General features: G+C 38.7%; 1 protein-coding gene across 1 annotated transcript in view; it reads left to right on the top strand.

Annotated features, from left to right (window-relative positions):
* Window positions 1-21605, top strand: part of DHX15 (DEAH-box helicase 15) — a 46635-nt gene extending 25030 nt beyond the window's left edge. The window contains exons 6-14 of the mRNA XM_075420642.1: window positions 1253-1420; window positions 5482-5568; window positions 7558-7707; window positions 7870-7978; window positions 9110-9301; window positions 12336-12458; window positions 14593-14783; window positions 19662-19831; window positions 21040-21605. Coding sequence (XP_075276757.1) covers window positions 1253-1420; window positions 5482-5568; window positions 7558-7707; window positions 7870-7978; window positions 9110-9301; window positions 12336-12458; window positions 14593-14783; window positions 19662-19831; window positions 21040-21157 — 1308 coding nt within the window. The 3' untranslated portion in view covers window positions 21158-21605. The remainder of the gene's footprint in view (window positions 1-1252; window positions 1421-5481; window positions 5569-7557; window positions 7708-7869; window positions 7979-9109; window positions 9302-12335; window positions 12459-14592; window positions 14784-19661; window positions 19832-21039) is intronic.
* The last annotated feature ends 293 nt before the right edge of the window (window positions 21606-21898 follow it).

Genomic DNA, 21898 nt, shown 5'->3' with positions numbered 1-21898 from the left:
GAGCATGAGTATTATATTGTCTGTGCTTCTTTAAAATGTACTCAATACAGTTGTGCTGAAAACTTAGAAGTCTCTTTAAGAACAGATGAAAAAGGTGCTGATTTGTTCCAGGATCTATCTGAATTTATGGTTTCTAAAAAGGAGTCTGCGTTTGCTCTTCTAATTACATTTAGGGCAGTAATTTTACAGAGCCTTTAGATTGACCTGTTCTGTATGTTTGCTTGAGGTTCTTAAGCATCACTTCTGCTTCAGGCTGGTGAATTATTTGTGATGAGGGAGGTCTGGCCTCTTTTTCTGGGAGTATGTTGTAGCTGTTTTTTCACATTTGCTTACTGTTGCTTCTTGTCTGATGACTTCATTCTCCTCCCATCAGTGGTTCAGCTGGAATATCAGTAGTTGGTAAGCGTCCCTCTTAGCTATAACAGTGGAGGCTCCGTTGTAATTTTAAAATTGAAGTTAATGAATTGTGTTATTCATTAACCTAAATTTCTGTGCACTTTATCGTTAAATCTTGTCATAACTATAGGTCACTTAGCTGACTTAAATGTAGTTGTTTTAAATTGAAATTGAATTACAAGTAATGGGGCTGTGGTGTACTTTTCATTTGGTAAGCTAGTTAGAAGATAGACTAGCAAATATTGTAGAAAATACTGTGGTAAAAAAGGCATGAAAAATCTTTCTCATCCTCAGAGTGTTTCACTGAATTTTCTTGAGCTTAAATGATATTTCAGTTTATTTTATTGAAGTAAAATCTGAAACATTGGATTGACAGGTTTGGTTTTGAGCATCCATGTTTATACTGTAAAGGTGTTTGTTCTCATTAGGTACAATGAAGCAAATCTTCCATATAATTGCATTAGTGATACGTGACATTAAAGCTTAATTGGGTTATTTAAAATATCTTGCACATCAATTTCTTTCAGATTGTGAAAATTGAAAAGGTCATGAGTGCAGTTTAATATTCCAGGGTGAGAGATTTCAATTTTAGTACAATTTGTAGAGAATTAATTAGGAAACATGACTAAAAGAAAAAGGATGTTGAATGCAAATTAGGCTGTTCATTAGAGTATAGAAGCTGAAACATCTTGAAGTATTGAGGAAATTCGATTGCAAATTCAGTAAGCACCTTGATTTTTTTAATTATTTTTATTTTTTTAAGTAGATGTTATTGTAATTGTTCTTCAGGTTCCAGACTTAAAATGCACTGTGTTTTTGATAGAGTTCTTTTTTAACCACTATTTTTGTTTTGCAGGAGATTGATGAAGCCTGCAAGAGGATAAAACGTGAAATTGATGATTTAGGCCCTGAAGTTGGTGATATCAAAATCATTCCATTGTATTCCACCCTTCCTCCGCAGCAACAGCAAAGGATCTTTGAACCTCCTCCACCAAAAAAACAAAATGGAGCAATAGGAAGAAAGGTGAATAGTACCCAGTTTTAGTATGCTGTTCAGTAACTAGCTACTCACAGTTGTGTGGGCAACTAAATAGGAGTTTCAGCTGTTTTAAGTACATTTGGACAGCAATAAGTGGAAGAGTTTTTTAAAGACTTACTAATCCAGTATTTTATCATATTAAAATTTGTAGGTAACTTGGGAGTTTGTGTCTCAGTGAAATTCAGAATTCTGGCTTCCATCTCTACGGCCAGAATGTTCTAGTAACAATTTGAATTGACTGAATGGGAGTGGCATTCAGTTAAATTCTGTATGAGAAATACAGTAAATCAGATTAAATACTGGATTTCACAACAACATGCTTTATGTGGAGGGATGGAATTTTTTTTCCCCAAGTAATTAGTCTGAGACATGCTTTTGTTTGCAGACAAAATGGTCTGTCTCTTCAGGGGACGATATCAGACAGGTTTTGTCTGTTTCTCAAGGCTTATGAGAAGGTGCAAGTTAAAACAAGTACGTTGAAGTTAGAGGCTTGTGTTTTCTGTAGTATTATGCAAGGAATTGAGGTCCTTTCACTGGGCAAAATGGACTGAGAAACTGAAAAAAGTGAAATGGCACTAGTGAATGTTCTTCGTGAAAGTAATAGTTCAGTTCCTGAATGCTTACATAAACCACATTAGAAACTGTGGTTATTTCTGTAAAAGTCAGCGTTTGGAAGGAGTCTTAATAGAGCCTCCTCGAGTTAAACTAATGCTATATGAAACTGTAACGATCACAAAGTTAAGTTTTTGAAGGTCAAAGCTGAATCACACTGTCTGCTCTAGGCAGGGTTTGTTCCTTGATTATTTTGCTTTCTTGTGCAGTACAATGCATGTGGAATACTGGTGACAACTTTCTAGAGTTCTGGAAGAATAAATTACTTAATAAATTTAGTGGAAAAAGACAGTCATTTCTATTGAAGTTGATTGCAGAAAGCGTTCAGTCTGAAATCATGAAACTAATACTGCAACAAGATCGTATTAGTAAATGACTTAAATGAATGAAATTACTTTTCAGTGATGAAGAAGTGGTAGCTGTGTATTTCATTAGTTTTTCATTCATGTTTAAAACTGAACTTCCAAAATAAGCAGTTTCTGGTTTGCTCGGTAAAGAGGATAACAGATGCAGTGTAGCTTTCGTTACAATGAACTGACAAAGCCAGTACCAGTGTCTGAGAAAGTTGCTTTCTCTCAGTGTAGCAACTGTTTTACTACAAGAAAAATTGCCATGCTGGAAAGATACCGGCTGTAGGCAAAAGCAGACATGAAATACACAAGCAACAGATTTGGACCTATAAAAGCTATTATGTTTGGGGTTTTTTAGGAAGAAAAGAGACCAGTTTTCTTCTTGGTGTGCTTTGGCTGAAGTGTTCTGGCTTCTGTGTTCTGTTTATCGCCATAACAAATCTAGCCATGAGTGGAAGTGTGTCTGTGTATGTTGTAAATTTGCTTGAATGTTGCTTTAGTTCCAGTTAGTCTTAGTGATTATAATATGTAAAGCAGGGCCACGTGTGCTGTGCCTCCACTGTCTTACAAAATGTCTGCTTTCACACCATCTCCTAGGGGGAGTTGAACCTAGTTTTCAGAACTGCTAAGGAGAGTGGGCTAGCAGGAGGTCTGAATCATTTCAAAGGCTCTAATGGTCATAAAAAGTGAAGTGCTTGCAGTATCTGAATAAGTATCTCATGAGCTTTAACTCTGTGAAAGAAAAGTGAGATACTGGAAGTTGTGTGGTGTCTTGCAGTAGTAGTGATGGTCACAGCTAGTACTGATACAGCTTGATAACTTAGCACTTTTATTGTGCTCTTAGGTGTGCTAGGCAAGATCAGCTGTTGTAAGAAAGCTTAAGATTAGAGATAAAATGCTTTTACTAGTCACATTTAATCAGTATTTCATATATACTGTAGAGGAAGATGAAGATGACTCAACAAGGAGCCTTTCTACTCCCTTTTCCTTTTCCTGTTTTATCCCTTCTTTCCAAACTGTGTTCTGTTTTCTGTTTCAGGAGTCTTAAGCATTGCTAGTTAATACATATGCAATATTGAATATTAAAATATACATTGTATCTAAATATACCTAACTTGTTCAAATTAATTTCTAAAACTCTTTAGTGTATCAAACTGTTAATCTGCTACTTAAAATATTTTTAATGGAACCATTTCGGTAATTGCAAAACTGCTGTTAAAGCTAATTAGATATGATTTACTATTTTATGTAGTTTAGTGGTAATTTCATTTGTTGGATGTCCAAGTAACTTTGTGCTTTCATTTAGGCTTGAAAGTCGTAGTGTAATTTCCTCGAATTTTTTTTTTTTTTCTTAAATTTCATGTGTTTTCACATTCATTAATTACAGTTTTTAAGCAGTGTGACATTAACAAATGAGATCTGTGCGGACAGCGGAATCCACTGTGTAAATAACTGTTTTTTCCTTCTACCTTTGGAAAGTTCTGTACAATTCAAGTACAAGTTAAGTAAATTCAAGTACATATTAAATTGCTGGACCTTTGTGGGCTAAGCATGCTAACAGTATTGAGTTACTGGTGTTGAAGTGTCCTAGTAGAAACAGGTGATTAAAAGCAGGACCAAAACCTTTGGTATTTGAAGATTCCGAGTGTGGATGCCTCTATATGTTAGTAGAACTGGGGAAAAAGCAGAGACCTTTTAGGTAAGGTATGCTCTAACAGCAAACTGACAGTGGATTGACTAGCCTTTTAATATGGGAGTGCTAGTTAATTTGCATGTTTAATGACATGCAGTTTTTTAATGAAAATGTATTGTGCTTTTGTGTCAGCATGTAATTGCATTGATGTTTGTGGCTTTCATCTCTGACTAATCTGTGCAGGTTACCTGTGAATGGAAGGTGTACAGGATGTTTTTTGTTTGTTTCAGGACTTGTAAGTAGCACATCGTTTCAAGGTGGAACACCATAATTCCAAATTAATTTCAAATTTTTTCCACCAAAGTATTTCTTTCAGTATATAGTAGTGTTTGGGCAAGCTTATACCTTACATCTATTTAAAAAAAGTCAAGCTGAGAGTGAGAAGTAGCTGACTGGCAAAGTGATCAGCAAGGAGGAAGAGAAATCAGAAAGATTATCACTAGTCCAGCCACTGGCTTAGTTGTAATTCTGAACAAATTTTTAGGGATGTCTCAAATTCTAATTGCTAAACTGAAAACAATGATGACACAATGCTCTGAAATCAAGAGGGGAAAGGTAAGTAGTTGTGATGAAGTGCAGAATGGGGTTTGGGTCTTTTCTGAGGTAGCTGATTAAACTTGCTGTTAATATGTGATTGAATGTGGTCGCTGTTGGGATGAGAGCTAAAGGTATCTATAGACTGTTACGCTGCATCTCTGAACATAAAATTTAAACGATGGCGAATCAAGCCCCAGAACTCGGATATCACCTTGCTTCAATTTTTGCATGACACTTAACCTTCAGAAAGTTTATAGAAATTTAAGGATGCAACCTTGAAAATATGTAAAGATGTTTGAATACCTGGTAATTTAAGAAGACAAAGTTGAAATGAAATACATATTTTTTTTCTAGGATTTTAGCTGGAATGTATTGATAACTGCTTTATTCTGAACATACTGTGCTGGTACAGTTATATAGCCTTTGATTTAACATTATTTAACCAGTTTGCCCTGTTTAGGCTTAAAAAAAAAAGTACAAAGCTGTAATTAACAGATTATGTTAAAGGGATGCAGTGTAACTTACCATTTTTTACCAGACATGTGAGAGAATTTTTGAATAACAGTTTTGTAAGTAAAATATTTGCTCTTCTTATTGTCTTTCTCAAAACTAACATTTGTTATGTTGTCAATAGTGACATAGGGGAGCAGAAACAGTGGAAAAAATTGCTTAGATTGCAATAGAAGTTTATCTGGTTGATTTCAGATCATCCTGCCAAAGTGTGGGCACGCAGCTTGGGTAGTTATTGATGAAGCGAAGGAAAGTTCGGTGAAAATTCGTGGTGCAGATACAGAATCTGAGCTCTTCATCTTCAGGACAGAGTAGTTAAATTTACTTGTTTTATTTTTTGACAGGTTGTTGTGTCCACTAATATTGCTGAGACGTCATTAACAATAGATGGTGTTGTATTTGTGATTGATCCTGGCTTTGCAAAACAGAAGGTAAATACTGTTTCATTTTGTCTTTGTTTATAGTAGGAAAATACTGGAATCTGTTGAGTAACTCTTCCTTTTGTAAACACTGCTAGGTCATTTCCCCACTTGGAACTCTTGACCTTGATTATTTTGGTTTTGTTTTGTTTTTAACTTTCAGTAGATTTGCATTTAGTCTGCAAACTTGAGATAATTAGAGCAGTCCAAAACAGTTCCATGCAGAAGAGATTTTATTTTCAAAAAATTGAGAAGTGAGGATTTTGAGAGTTAGGCTTGGATTTCCTAGATGCATTAGGAACGGTGGCTTTGCACTGTGTGTCTATGCTTGAGAATGCTCAAGTAAAACCAATAAATCGTATGGAAGTAACTAAAAAGTGTGTTAGAAACCACCTCTTCTTCTAAGTCATGTTAGCATAGAAGTCTCCAACACTAAAATGAGCGGAGAGAAATGGTAGCTAGGGTAGTACTGTTTCTTGTCAGTATTTATCATCTGCTGTTGCAGCTCTGAAGATTGTCGTCAAGCTTGTATTGTACTTCTTGGACCATCATGGGATGTTCAGAGAAACTGAAGTAGCTTGCCTGCAGTCAACCCAATAACTAAAGACAGATTAAACCACAAATCTCTTAATCTGCATTTAGTTTATTCACTAACTATAACTGTCTTTGTAACTTAATTTCTTAAACTTTAACATTGTTGTGGTTTAGCCCCAGCTGGCAACAAAGAACCACGTGGCTGCTCTATTGTTCCTCCCCCCAGAAAGGTAGACAGGAGAATCAGAAGGGAAAGGCAAAATTTGTGGGTTGAGATAAAAGACAGTTTAACAGAAAAGCAAAGGAAGAGAACAATAATACTGATTCAAAAAAATATGCAAGGCAAGAAATACACAATGCAATTTTCTCAGCACCCGATGCCCGGTGAGCTCCTGAGCAGTGATTACCCTTCCCCGGCTGGCTCTCCAGCTGAAGTCCTGAGCATGGCTGTCCCATGGTATTGAATATCCTGTTTGTTTGGCCAGTTTTGGTCAGTGGTCTGGGCTTTGTCCACTCCCAGCTTCTTGTGATAATTAACCCCGTGCCAGCCGAACCCAGGACAAACACACATTGTTAGCATTTTAACTCCTGCAAAGTGAGAGTATATGGCAGAATGGGAGCACAGTCAGTGCGGCTTCATACACAAGTTTCAGTCAGCATTTAGGTTGAGGATTTTTTCACAAGTAGTTCTTATACTGGAAGAATACTTTCTGTAGCAAGAAATAAAGTTTTTGTACATGTTTTATACCTCTTCACATGGGAAGGTATTAAAACATGGACCAAAGAACATCTTCAACTGAAACTATCCAACTGCTGCTTTTTTTGCGGTATATTCTTTTCCATGAGCACTACTGAGTTGGCAAGACTGCTGTTTTATGTATGACTGCAATGGAAATTTTACAGTAAATTCCAGCATATATTTTGAACTGTGACAGTCTGCATGTACCCTTGAAATACAGTCTTGCTTTGTTATCGGTCTGATTTTTACAGTTGTGTTCAACCTTAATGTTAGATTTTTCTGACCTGTAGAACATGATTATTCAACCTTATAATGGTGTCAAGACAAGGTTTTCTTTATGGAATTATTTGAGCATCAGGAGTGTGTTTAGCACTCTGTAGAACAAATTGGACACATTCCTTCTGCCATGAAAATCTTATCTAAAAATACACACATTTAAGGAAGACAGGGAGCCTGGCAGGAGTTGTTGTTAACAAATGAATAAAAAGTAAATGCTGTTCTCTAGGCAGTCATACTCAAAGCTTTCTGTCACCGATCCAAAGGCTTTTGGGGCCAATTTTTTTCTCTCAGATGCATACAACTTGTGATTTCCTAGTCAGAGACTGTGTTTGAAAATAAGTTTAAAGCAGTCTTTTTTTTTTTTTTTTTTTTTTTTTAGATAGTTGTCTTCTCCGTGAGCGGTATTCATTCTTTTCCTTCTTTCCTGCTCTGATTCCACTTTCAAATAGGTATACAATCCTCGTATCAGAGTGGAGTCTCTCTTGGTGACTGCGATTAGTAAAGCTTCTGCTCAGCAGCGAGCTGGCCGTGCTGGTCGTACTAGACCAGGCAAGTGCTTCAGGCTTTATACGGAGAAGGCTTACAAGACTGAAATGCAGGTAAGATTACTTTTTTTTTTTTATTGCTTGTATAAGAACATTGGATTGATACAGGTAGTTGAATGCCATGCTACCAAACAAAATCAGAATTTGAATGCTTGTGTAGTTCGAAGTATTTGGAAGAAGTAGTGTTCTGAATTGTCTTTTTTCCTTCCTCATCAGGACAACACGTACCCAGAAATTTTGAGGTCTAACTTAGGATCTGTAGTATTGCAACTCAAGAAGCTTGGTATAGATGATTTGGTGCACTTTGATTTTATGGATCCTCCAGGTATCTATTTCTATTTTATCTTGGCTACTGTAAATGTTAGTTTTGACTTCTGGAATGTTTATTTTGGTGAATATTTTGTATAACAACAACATTGGATAAATTATTTTATGTGTTTTCACTGTTTTTATTGTAATCTGTAAGGGAATGTCTTTTTATCCTGAAATTTAGTGCTCTGTGTCTTACCAAAGCACGCTTTCTATGTTTCCGTCTGCATAACAGCTTTTAATGGAACCAAGGAACCTACTGACTGCCTCTTACCTGCAGAGATGAAGACAAAATTCTGGGTGTTAAAAAAGTCTATTACTTGATGCGGTTTTTTTACTTACCACCTTGATTATACATTCTAATTGTGCATCAGCTGACAACTGTATGTAAATAAAATGGGTAGCCTTTTTAAAGCTGAATACATGTTTTTTAGCTCAAACTATAAAGTTAATGTGCATCTCCCTTCTAACAGCGTTAACGTTCACATGTACTTTAAAAATAACTGGGTGATATTGCTAATTAAGAGTGTAGGTCAGCCATATATAAACACATCAGTTAGTTGTTTCTTTCCCCTACAATAAAAATATTATCTGTAAGCTTTTAAATAGCTCTGTAGATCATTGCGTTCTTTGTGCTGTTCAGCATGATAGCTTGGCAGGAAGGTTTTGCATTTCCTTCTGGTTTTCTTTGTGGATGTAATATACATGTGCAGTGAGGAATGCAGTATTGAGAAAATGTTTGTGAAAGACTATAGTTACCTGAGGTTGACATGGCTGAGATCTTAGGACTGTTAATCTGTTTTGTACAGAACAAGGGAAGGCACAATGGTACGTGGGCAGGGGGTGAAGTGATGCTACTGTGATGCTGATTATTTCACAGTGCCTCTGCTGTCGGAGTTTTGAAAAGTAGCATTCTTCAATATTCAAAGCTTTTGATCTAGTTAAAGAGCTTTCAGAGAAGTGTCTCATCACCCCCAGTTCATTCGTGTCTGGATGTGTATAGCTGAATTTGGTTTCAGTTTTGTGTTTAGAAGTCAGCATAATGGACAACGAAAAGTAAGATGGCTTGTGATAGGCTGTGCCTCCTTATTTTTGCTTATTCAGAGCAGTTTGATTAATGTGCCTACCTAAATATTTTTTCTTTCAGCTCCTGAAACTCTGATGAGAGCCTTAGAGCTTTTGAATTATCTGGCTGCTTTAAATGATGATGGAGACTTGACTGAGTTGGGATCCATGATGGCTGAATTTCCGTTGGACCCGCAGCTGGCTAAAATGGTTATCGCAAGTTGTGACTACAACTGTTCTAATGAGGTCCTATCTATTACTGCCATGTTGTCAGGTAATAGCAGGGAAAGAGATTCTAAACAAAATGCAGATCTCAGTCTGGGGAGAATTTGAGTTTTCCACATCAGGACCATAAACAGTATAAATATATTTCTAATAAAACTGGAATGGTTTTTAAAACTTCATATAGGGGTTTAATCATTATGAGTTTACGCAGAGACCTTGAACCTAATGAATAGTAACGTTAAGAAATTAACATGTAAAATAGTCAGATGGTTTGCTCCGAACTTCAGTTAAAAGTGCATTTATTTGAGTTGATAGAGGGGAAAAAAATCAGGCTGGTGGAACAGAAATTTCTTTTTAGGCTCATAGTCAGGACCAGAAATGTCAGCTCAACCACCCTTCTTTTAAGGCAGTGCAATCTATTTTGTATTGTGCGTTCTTCTGCACTTCGATAAATCCCAGTATTTCCAAAAGGATTTTACAGTATAATTTATAGTAAACCATAAGCTTGTACATAAAATGATGATACATTTTTCAGTCATTAAGTGGCAAAGCTGAAGAACAGTCATTACTCTTAAAGGGAAGAAAGAAACTCAGTCATTACTCTTAAAGGGAAGAAAGAAACTTTGGGGGAGGATATACAAGAATTAATTTGTGTGCACAGCTGTACTTTGCTGCTGCGTGATGTGAACAGCACTGCGTCAGAGCAGAGCTGCTTGTCGAGAGAGCTGGATGAGCCGAGCAAGCTGTGTATTTTATTTCCCAGCTACGTAGAACTGACTTCACTTTATAGTTAGTCGTCGTAGGACAAGCAGCAAGATTTAGCCTGTTATGAAAATGGGGCTGTTCTTACTCATAAGTACTCTCTTTTTTGGATGTGCGGTTTTACCAAGCTCTTCACAATGCAGGTGTACTGGTTATGTGCTTAACTCGGTTGAATAGAGGGGAAAAAAAAAATGTTTTGGCTAAGTGTAAAATCTGTTGCTTCAGTTTAGTCTTGCAGTGTATTTATATAAAAGGTTAAGAACAAGCTAAAATGTTTGTTGCAGAGTTATGATTGTTCAGACTCAGAGCAGATGGGCAGGGCAGAATCGTAATAACTTTGTTAATTAAATGATAGGCTTAATTGCGGAGGTGGTGGTAGGTTGGTGCCTGTCTTTCTCTTCCCTTCCTCCCTCTCCCCCCAAACTCTACTATGGAACAGTAAGTCTAGTATTTTTGTATGTGGTCTTCAACTGATTTGTCTTACTCCTTCTTCTACTTACCTTTTCCCAGGTCGTGATACTTTTTCTCCCCCAAGGCACAATTAATGTCATGATAAATAAGTTTAAAAAAAAAATTTATGATTGAAGCTGGTAAATATATGGGTTGTAACTACAATTCTGCTCTTTAAAAAAAAAAAAAAAATCCTAGTATTTGTGAGGACTGCCTTCCCAGAGTAAACACTTTTTTAAACCAGTGGCATGACTGTATGCTGTGGTACCGTAAGTCCGCATAAAGATTGTCAGGCTCTAGATAGCAATCCATGTATTAATAGTTTGGACTGAGCAGAAAACTAGGTACCAGAAAAAAGCAGAGAACAGCATTGAATAAATGAGCAGATTAAATGACTGTACTTCATTTTAGAAGAGCCGTGGTGTCTTGCTGTGGGGTAGAAAGTGCTATTACTTATTCAAAACAGTGAGTTAAGCCCGTAATAAGAGTAATTTGTTATTTGCTTTTATTAGTCTGAGTTTGAAATTAAAATATACTTTATATTATCTCTGTCTTCAAATGCAGTACCCAAAATACAGGGTGTTTATTTTGCACCTGCATTTCCATTTTCTTTAATGCATTGGTCTTTCTTGATTTGTTACAATGTTATCCGCTGTTGCAGTGTGTATTTTTTTCCCTCAAGTTCCATTCAGTATTCAGCTCAACATATTTTTGAAATACAGTGTTTTGAGGCTTTTATGGGAATTTAAGAATAAAATAAAACCACAGAACACCCCACAAAAAGGCCCTCATCTGTTAGGGACAGATGAGATGCAAAGAGGTGTTCTCCTGAAATTGGTGGGCTTCGATTGTGAGAAGGCTGATGTAGTCCCAAGCAGCTGAAGAAGGATAAGGAATTTGTAGCATCTTACTTAGCATTAATTTTATTGAAATTACATCGACTTGAGTTTTTTTTCCCCTGTAGATCTTGATAAAGCCAAGATCTATTTTAACTACTTTCAACATCTTGTGAATTAGTATCAGTATTACAAACGTATAACAATGTTGACAGACCATGAATTTAAGTTGGCTGCAATACTGTTTGTGGCCTCTGGTAGTCTGTATTTGGAAAGGGAATCTTAAAACACAATTTTTGGATTGAAGTCAGACTAAGTCAGATTTATTTAAGGGAATACCAATGATAGATAAAGCTCATCACATCGTGGATTTTTAATTTTTTTTTTATTTCAAGTAGTGCCAAAGGACGGTTTAACCTTCCACCACTGCCGCTACCATCACAACCTTTAGACGTATTAATACCTTCATTCACGTGTTTCTGTATACCAGTGCTGATAGCAATACCGTCTGGGGAAGAGGACTTGACTTTACTGGTGTATTCTGTCTAGCAGCAGACTCGTGATAAAACTCATGTTTGTTTAGACTGTGCTAGTGCAGTACAGTTTCAGAACATTCTTCTTCACTCTGTCCATAGAGGCTTTCTGAGAAAGCAAATTTGCAATTGAAGCGTGTTGTTACATGGGGTACTAGTTCCTGGTAGAGCTATCAGCACTGGGTCTTCAACTAAGATCTGTTTAGCTTTCCAGTATACATAGGCAATCTCGATGGCCTTCAGACTAGAGATTTTGATGCCTACATAGAGTTCGATTAAAATAATGAGGTAGTCTGTAGCTTTGAAACCCTCTTGTCTTACAGATGTGGTTAGGTGTTGATGTACCAAATCAAGGTAGTAAACAGTCCAAGATGCAGTTGGAGGCCATCCTGCCCTGCCCTATGCTCTGTGAACTGACCTAGCTAGGCCTTGTTCCTCTATCTGTGAATGCGTGACTCATCGATATGGGCGTTTGTGTTGGGCCCATACCAACCTTGTTTAGTCCCACAGTGTTTTGTTCGCCCCACGGAAGCAAAGAAAGCAGCAGATGAAGCCAAGATGAGGTTTGCCCACATAGATGGAGATCATTTGACGTTGCTGAATGTCTACCATGCTTTCAAACAAAGTAAGTGTGCACCTGTTTTAGCAAAATTGTTTGTAATACTTTGCGCTGCCAGCTTTCGTTCCTGGGTTCCAAGGACAGTTGAAAGGCTAGGGCTTGTTTGTTGAGCCTTTCTATTGTAATCTGGATTTTTTGGTTTTTTTTGTTTGTTTTTTTTAAAGTACGTAAAAGAGCTATTTAAGTGCTGTTTTCCTTTGAGAGGGAACAAAGCCAGAACACTAGCCGAGAGATCATGTAATAAACTGATGAGTATGGAGACAAGCCAGGCTTTTAAATCAATGCTGGGTAACCTTGGACAGAAGGAAGTAAGCGTTCCTATAATTAAGAAATATTGGGAGTTTGTTATCTGACATTAATTATAGAAAAATCTGCATAATTGCTTAGTAATTTTTCAGGTAGAGCAGTGCAGAAAATACTCTGAATTTGGAGAGGGATATGTTCCTAGAACCAAAACCTTTTTAATATAGTTCAGAATTCCGTAATAAGGCATTGAGATGGGTTGAGAGGCAAAGGGGTGATGAATCAACAAGTAGTAACCTAGAGCCATATAATAAATTTATTTCATTTACCTCATTTCAGTGTGTGGATTTAGGGAAAATGTACAGGCCTCCTCAGCATAGCTGAGGTATATTTTAGCAGCTTGAAAAGATGGGGATGAACAGGTGAAGCTAGGAGTTCTCTTGAAAACTCACCATATAAGTGGCACACTTTTAACAGTGACTGATCCTGTTGGTAAATAAAAAGATCACTCTTAACTGCCAGCCAGGTTAAATTAGATGCTTCAGTTACATTTGCCTGTAAGCAAACAAGAAAGCAAGTGTCTCTTACCCTGATGGGGGGGGCAGAACCCGCCATAACTCAGTACCCCTTTCTGTTGCAGCTTTGATCTAGAACCTTTGTATGTGGGAATCCAAAACGAGGGTCTTTTCAGAGTATAAGTACGAACAAAAGTATTCAAAGCTGTTTAAAACAATAGCTCTGTGGGTCATCTAGTCCAACCCCCCCTGCCAAAGCAGGGTCACCTACAGCAGGCTGCACAGGACCTTGTCCAGGTGGGTCTTGAGTATCTCCAGAGAAGGAGACTCCACAACCTCCCTGGGCAGCCTGTTCCAGTGCTCCGTCACCCTCTGAGGGAAGAAGTTCTTCCTCATGTTCAGATGGAACTTCCTGTGCTTCAGTTTGTGCCCATTGCCCCTTGTCCTGTCGCTGGGCACCACTGAAAAGAGTCTGGCCCCATCCTCCTGACACCCACCCTTCAGATATTTATAAGCATTTATTAGGTCCCCTCGCAGCCTTCTCTTCTTCAGGCTGAACAAGCCCAGCTCCCTCAGCCTCTCCTCGTAGGAGAGATGCTCCAGTCCCCTCATAATCCTCGTAGCCCTCCGCTGGACTCTCTCCAGTAGCTCTTCATCTTTCTTGAAGTGGGGAGCCCAGAACTGGATGCAGTACTCCAGATGAGGCCTCACTAGGGCAGAGTAGAGGGGAAGGAGAACCTCCCTCAACCTACTGGCCACACTCTTCTTAATGCACCCCAGGATACCATTGGCAGTTCTGTTACTGATGCTGTATTTTACTGGTGACCCTCATTTACTTAAACTGCTGTGAGTTGCATCACACTTATTATTAGATTAGTTTGCTTTTAGTGCTCTTAACTGTTACTTGAATGCTTAATTTAGGGAGGGCTTGGTTTTTTAAGCACATTATAGTTATGTACAGTCTTCTTGTGTGTTCGTTGCACACTACAGTTAAACAGTGCAGTGTTCCTTATGTTCAGTTAGATTTTACACTGTAAGTTTGGAAGATCATTTTTCTAGTTGCGCACATGAGTTTTGAAATGTGTGAAATTTATTGGCGTGGTGTTTCAGCAGAATGTCACTGATTGTGTGTATATTATGTTGGTGAGGGGAAAAGAACTATTTTTTGTCCTGACCATGTGCTTAATGAATAGAAAACAATTTGGGCAAGTTCTCTAATGGAAGAAATTGACTGAATAAACTAAGAGCTGTTGTCATTTATAAAAGTTTATGGATATTTTTTTCTGGTTCATCTGACTGATTAATCAGTTAGTTGCTGTTTTATTTACTTGTTCTAATTGGATGAAATACTCATTTTTGATTCATGTTTTTTAATGTTGCAGATCATGAGTCGGTTCAGTGGTGTTATGACAACTTCATTAACTACAGGTCCCTGATGTCTGCAGACAATGTACGCCAACAGCTGTCACGAATCATGGATAGATTTAATTTGCCTCGTAGAAGCACAGACTTTACCAGCCGAGACTATTACATCAACATAAGAAAGGCATTAGTTACCGGGTATTTCATGCAGGTAGGTGTGCATTCTTGTAGGGAACGTCCTCCCATGTTTACGTGGCTTTTAACGTTGTTATGGTTATTATAATTTATCAAAACTTAATGAGTGTTACTTAAATTTCTTACGGGTAACTGTATTACCACTTAGTCTTTGTCATGTTGCTTGGTTGTTACTCAGGCAGTACGTTCTTTAGTCAGATCTTCCTTGGAAGAGAAGTCGTAGCCAGTCTTACCAGTCCCACAACTCTGTTTCTGGCATGGCCAGTCAGGAATAGGCCACTAACTTCTGAATAGCTGAGGACGTAACTTCTTAAAACATCTCAAACTAACTGCAGAATATATAGTTTTTAAATTAGTTGTAATCTGATACAAACAGGGGGAATATAGTTGTATGTAAATATTAATTATATGTGATCCTTGTAGAAGGAGAGTATTTTGTTTTGCATACTTTTCCATATTTATATTTCACTTTTAAATAACGTGAGTTGCAAGTACTGCAGTACTGGTGCAGGTCTGGAATCTCAAGATGTGTGCTGTCTGTAACTTGTTGTCCTCTTGAGCCAGGATGGTATGGAAGCCAGGCTCCACTGCTCCCACCTGGCTGCTTTGCATTTCATGTTACGCGTGCCTCCAGGGTAGAATGCAGGCTGTGGTTTTTTCTTTCGGCTTTTTGTGTGGTTTTTCTGTTGTTGCTTTGTTGTGGTTTTGGGGAGGTGCTTTTTTCATGTAGTCCTTTTGTGCTGTGTGTTGTTTGTTTTTTGTTGTCCCCCCCCCCCCCCCCTTCAGCATTCATTCCTGGAAGACACCCTTTGCTGGCTCTTGCAGACCCTGGGGTGGGGGTACAGAACTTTTAATGGGAGTGAGTCTTCATCCTCACTGACTCTGGACTGTTAATGATTTTCCCAGCAAACATGCGTTCTGACATTCAGCAATGTCTCTGCTAGAGCCTACTGTCTCATTTCTGGGGAGTGTAACCTTGTTGTCATCCTTTAGTGCCCATGGCACTTCCTAAATTTTCACTTCAGCTGTGCTCTAGTATTCAAGTACGAAAGCTTGCCAGCTGAAAAGGGAGCCATTGGTCTGCACTGTGCAGCTTAGAGCGGCGAGCAGCTTGACCGGGATGTGCTTACCACATCGTGCCTGGGGCGCAGACTCAGGTACCACGTGGAACGTGGTAGAGCCACCACTGTCCTGTGGTGTCTGCACATCAAGCTGGGAAGGAACCTTTTTTGGTAGATGTGGCTTAGTCAAACACAGAATATGTCAGAGTCACTACAGAGGATAAATTAAATGACCTGTGCTCTATAGGAAGTTAGATGTCAGATGACTGGACTGCTAATTAAAATCTCATACCTGCTGCTACTCAGGTTTTGGTGCTGTTTTGCGTATAGAATAATGTATATTTTGAAGTCTCAAGCTCCTACAATAATATAATTGGGCTCCTACAATAATAGAATGATAATAAAACAAACCCGTGACACACAGGTGGTCACCGGTGCATTTCATGGTATTCATTTTGCTCTTTTAGAAGGCAGAAGAACAGTTTAAAACTTTTAATAGCTTTAGAAACACTGTTGTGTGCTCTGTGAGCAGAAATTGCAGAAATCCAAGCAACTGACATTGCTTCTTTGGCGCGTGCTAGCATTCTCTTTTTCAAAAAGACAGAGAAGAAACAACCATTTCTCTGAACTGTCTGTGAAGACGAACCTGCCAAAATTTGTAGCCTTAAATCTAAAAAAGGTTGGAACTTGTGATACTGTTCCTGCTTTTGCCCTTTTAAATGTGTTTGAAGTGACAGGGTTTGACTAAATACCTCTGGTTGGGCCCTCTAGGTTCAGTGACATGATAGATGATAAATAACCACAAGCACACTTTAAATTTGAGACGAGGGCATTTTAATTCTTAATGAAGTTGTGGCATCCTTGAAATCTCTGTGATACAGAGAACATGAACTAAAACCTTTCCCTCTGGTGGCGCGTGCCATAGTGGCCTGTGTTTCCATGTGGGTTTGTCGTGTTGATAAAAGCATTAGAATTGTCTCAGCCCTCAGCAGGTGGGCTTTCTCAGTCAGCAGAGCAACCTGTTGCAGGGGTGCATGGGGTGGCTTGGCTCTTCGTGATCCTTTTAGTCATGTTTGCGTAGCTGCTCCTGTTTTGTAGTCAATAGCGTTAATAGCTTTTCCTTCCACTTACAGCCCCATGCTTTGTTCAGATATAGCAGTTATAGGCAAATTTACAAGTGCTCTATACTGACACATGACAGATTCCTTGATGGTGTCGGGGTTCCCGCGTGTTCCTTAGTGTCTTGCTTACTACCACTGCTCATTGAGAAAGGAACCCATTCCCTAGACGTGCTTTGTATGATTCTGTGGTTTCTGTGGAAGCTCCTGCTTTTTATGCTCTGCGAACATCTCGGAATCACAGAACAGTTGAGGTTGGAAGGGACCTCTGGTCCAGCCACCACTACACTGCATTTTACAGGCGCTGGAACTGGTTGCATGCCGCGGGTTTGAAGGGGCGTCAGTGTGTGTGTTGCCTCCCGTGTATCTTTGTTCGCTCCCTTATGTCAGCCTTAGTCCTTGCCTGAGCCTATTCTAAATTGTGTCAGCACGGGGATCTGGCAGGCCGCTTCTGCCTTCAGAGAAGCAGCGGAATTGGCTCTGTCAGCTGTGCTGAGACAGCTCAGGCCGGGAGGGAGCAGGAAGATGTAGCAGCTGGCGTTAGATCATCACTGCTTGCTGTGGAGCCACAGCTTCACTGTGCGTATTGCATTAGAGAGTGAAATTCTGTGTGCTAACAAGCATACTTAATAAACGCCTAAATAGGAAAAAATACTGTGGCTCAGTGTTGGCTCAGGATCTATACAAGTTGCAATAGTATGTAACTACTGAAAGGTGACTTATTCCTTATATCCCTGCTCTGAGGAAAGATTTTTTCTTAATTGGGGCAATTCCAGTCCCTGTCCTTCCTCAGAAAATCAAGAGCTAACTGTACTTTCTGTAGCATTTCTTTTTCTTTGAGTATGCTTAATTAGTTGTTTCAGAATTTTTTTACTTAGTTCAGAATTATAGAAAGTAAACAAGAAATACAACTCTACTGTCATGGTAAATGACATGGAAAGGGAAATTGTATGTATTTGGGAAAGCTAGGTGATAAGACTTTACTATTTTAATACATCTGAGTGAGACTGAAGTGCTAATGTGAATTATATTCATTTAAATTTAACAGCACACTTTTCTAGAGTGAAACATAAATGGTTTCGTCCTTTTATAGGAAGAACAGAAGCAGATAAAGCACCCAAATATTTTTGTACGAATGCTTTGCTTTTGATCTGAAAAATCAAGCTGATTTTTTAAAAAATATTTCCTTTTTTAAAAAAAAAAAAACAAACCAAAACAAACAACAAAAACAAAAGCCTAATCCCACAGCAGCATATGTGCTGTGATTGTGCTAGGTCTGTGACAGATGAGTTTCTAGTCTAGTCTGGTTTGCAGCTATACTGGTATTTAATTTTGCAAACGTTGGATGGAGTTGGATGGAATTAAGCCTAAATCGTTACAGATAGTGCACTGTTAATCTCCATTTAAAAGAGCCTCTGTTGGCTCCCCAGACTTCAAATAAAGTAGCATTGTAATCTCTCTAAAATCTTGGGTGAAAAGATTTGCAGTCTGTTGAAATACTTTGTTCCACTCCTAAAACATATTCTGGATATTATTGTCATAAAACATAAGGGAAACAAACTCAAAATAAGTATTTTGTTACTAAGGAGATATTCTGACTTAAAATTTGAGGTAACTATTGCTTTAGAAATCTTGGCTGTTAATCTAATAGATGGAATTTACCTTTCACTAGGTAAAAAAAAAAGAGGTGAGATATACCTAGGAAGTAAGAAAATAGGGAGGCACACAGCCTATGTTAAAGGAAAGCATCTAATGGTGATCTGATTAAAAATGTCTTTCAGGCATCTTTCAGCCATTGTCTGTCCTGCTTAATCTTCTCACAGTATTCTTGTATGTGTATATATACGTGATGAAATAAGCACCGAGGTCATCTTGAATTACCAGTATCAAAAGGTTAATTTTAGTTACCTGTTCTGTTAACTGAACTGTTCTTACAGAGGATATCCTTCTAAGGATAGCGGGCTGCTTTAGCAAACTTTAATGAGCTAGGTATCAGAGCATCTCGGCGCGATAGGCATTATTCCCTTTCATAGAGCCAGAAGCTTGGTCAGAGAGAGGTTAATTGATTTTCACCAAGGTCACAGCAGAAGTGTGTTGCTGAACCTACGTTTTCCAGCTCTGAAGCTCATGCTGTAACAAGACCGTTCTTATTTCTGACATACAAAACTTCCCATTCTTACCGGGCTGATGTGTTTTTCAGGCCCACTGTGAGAGGGTTTGCAGAATAGTATGTGCATCAGTAAAATCACTACTAAAACACTGCACTAGTCAGAACTGGAAAGGGTAACCTTGCGGCTTGCTGGTCCCACAGTAGGAGCTGCAGTGAAGTGCTTGAAGCGGCTGGCTGTAGTAGACCACAGCTGGCTGTGCGATGTTACAAATCTGTCCAATAGTTACTCCCTTCCAGTGCTTCTGTTTGCATTGCTGTTGTTCCAATAATGATTCTTCTCCTTGCGTGATAACTATTTTTGTGTTTTGCTTGAATTGTGTATTAGAATATACACTTAACCATGGCAGTTAGGAGAGACATCTGGCATCTCAGTTGTGTCTATAAAAAAAAAAGCCTGAATAGTTGAAGTGGTCAAGTCAGGTGCCAAATACAGCTGAGGTTTGAAAGTTGAGATGATGTATTTTGTATAGAACACTTAACAGTCAGCTTAATGTCACTTAATTTTAAAATTGCCTGTGGTAATGAAAGAATGTCTTTTTACTTAGGTGGCACACTTGGAACGAACGGGGCATTACTTAACAGTAAAGGATAACCAGGTGGTGCAGTTGCATCCCTCCACTGTTCTTGATCATAAACCAGAGTGGGTGCTCTACAATGAGTTTGTCCTTACGACAAAGAACTACATCCGGACATGTACAGACATCAAGCCAGAATGGTAAGCCAGAAGTCTTCACACAGTCGTGACCTACTGTAAAGCTCTTGATTTTCTTTTTCCTTTTTTTAAATTGAGGCGATTCCTTTCACTTTTCTTGAGGCTAGTACTGTTAAAGTCGTTTGGGGGACGGCGATGGCATGGACTGGAGATCTGTAGATGACTAAAGGTTTTCTTTGTGGACACTTGTTCCTGTTCGTGGGAGCTGTGTGTAAAACTCGGATGCCCAGGCTCCGTATGCAGTGCCCAGAGATGCTGGACTCAAAGCCAGTGCCTTTAGTAGGCCTGTTGGGGAGGAGCTGCTGGGAGCTGCTGGGTCTGGGCACATGTCCTGTCACTCCCTTGCGTACGGAAGTCAGGAGGTGTGGGTAGAGGTCGCTCTTCTCAAGATCTGGGACCTCTCTTGGCAGTAGGTGTCTGTAATTTTTCCAGAAAGGTCTGAACAGGATTCAGTGCTTTCTTAAAATATGAAGGAAGGAGGTGGTAATAGTGGTACAGCCTGCCTTGTTATAATATTTATTAGTCAACAGAGTGCATATCAAGGGCATCAGAGGCCTGATCCTCTGCAGACAAGCAGAGATCTGAATCGTCTTGCCTGTCTTTAAGGTTGTACTTAAACTGCCAAGCTGCAAGCTTTGGGGACGTGGGAGGCTCTTCAACTGTTGTTGAAATAGTGCTGTTGTGCAGAAAGAGTTTAAGGATTTGTAAGCCCAGAAACATAACGCAAATATATTTATATATTATCTGTTGTATTTTAATGGAAAACGTGTTTGAATCCTTCTTCAGAAATCTTTTTCTGAGCAAGTGCTGTATAGCCGGAAGCAAGGTCCTGTGGCCTTAGTTGCATTTTTAAGCTTAAAACAGCCGAGGCCGAACAGTAGTCTGACACAAGCTGATACTTAGGTGGGCTGCAACGTGAAGCGGCAGGTCTGGCTGGGCTGCGAGGGCGTGTTCTGTGGCAGCAATGTGGGGCTGTGAGGGCCACGTGGCTGAGCAGGAGCTGCTCCCCAGACCCCAGTGTGTGCTTTTCTGCTCTGGACTTGGCACAGGATGGGCCTGGGATGTAAATGTGTGTGAACTGTCATTAACTCCAGAATCGTGGAATGAGCTGAAAATAATGGGTAATCTTTGTTTCCCTCGGCTGTAGAATTTCTGTAGGACGCATCTTAAAAGTTTTGAGTGTTAGTAACAAACTTTTCCTTTTTTGACAGGCTGGTGAAAATTGCCCCTCAATATTATGACATGAGCAATTTTCCACAGTGTGAAGCAAAGAGACAGTTGGATCGCATCATTGCCAAACTTCAGTCCAAGGAATACTCACAGTACTGAATTTGTGCTTTGAACTGAAGTTATTCAGAGGACAGCTTTAAGAGATGAAAGGATTCAAAGTTCAAGTTGTGCTCTTCACTTTGGTTCAATAATGGCCTTTATTTGAAAGCTTTTTAATTTTTCTTTACAGTAAATATTCCATTCTGATTTCATAAATTAAACATTTATGCCTCCCTTTTGTGTTGACACTGTAGCTCATACTGGAAAAGCTGATCAATGTTTTGCAGTTTATTGAAAGTAGTTCTATATATAACAATGTTATAAGCATTTCTTTAGAAATGGTTGAAAATGCTTCTAAAAATGTGATTATCGACCATGGTATGCATGATCGTTGTAATTGTTGACATTCCTTTTAGAAGTTGTGAAATGTTACAACTTGTGCTTATGTAGACACAATCTTCAGCTTCAGTACAAAGGTACTGACTTCAATAAAGTCTATTTATACTAATTTTGTGCCACACTATGTCGGTATTTCTATTGTTTTGATCAAAACATGAGAAGCTGTTTAGTCTCCTGTTAAAATGTCAGTTTATTGACAGGGCAGTGGTTTAATTATTTTGATATTAAAAGCGCAGATGCAGAAGCAGCACAATTATGGTTACATCAATAAAATACATACAGTGTTGGTCCCCTGCAGACTTGTTTGAGTTATGTAGGAAATTGTTTTAAAAATGAAATGCAGAATTTGTTGGAGAGTGCTTTCTTCAAGCCTACTCCTAGATATTTCTTGGACAGAACTGT

This window comes from Opisthocomus hoazin, chromosome 5 (genome assembly GCF_030867145.1).
Source record: "Opisthocomus hoazin isolate bOpiHoa1 chromosome 5, bOpiHoa1.hap1, whole genome shotgun sequence".
NCBI classification, from domain to species: domain Eukaryota; kingdom Metazoa; phylum Chordata; class Aves; order Opisthocomiformes; family Opisthocomidae; genus Opisthocomus; species Opisthocomus hoazin.
This window is presented reverse-complemented; position numbering and strand designations above follow the sequence as displayed.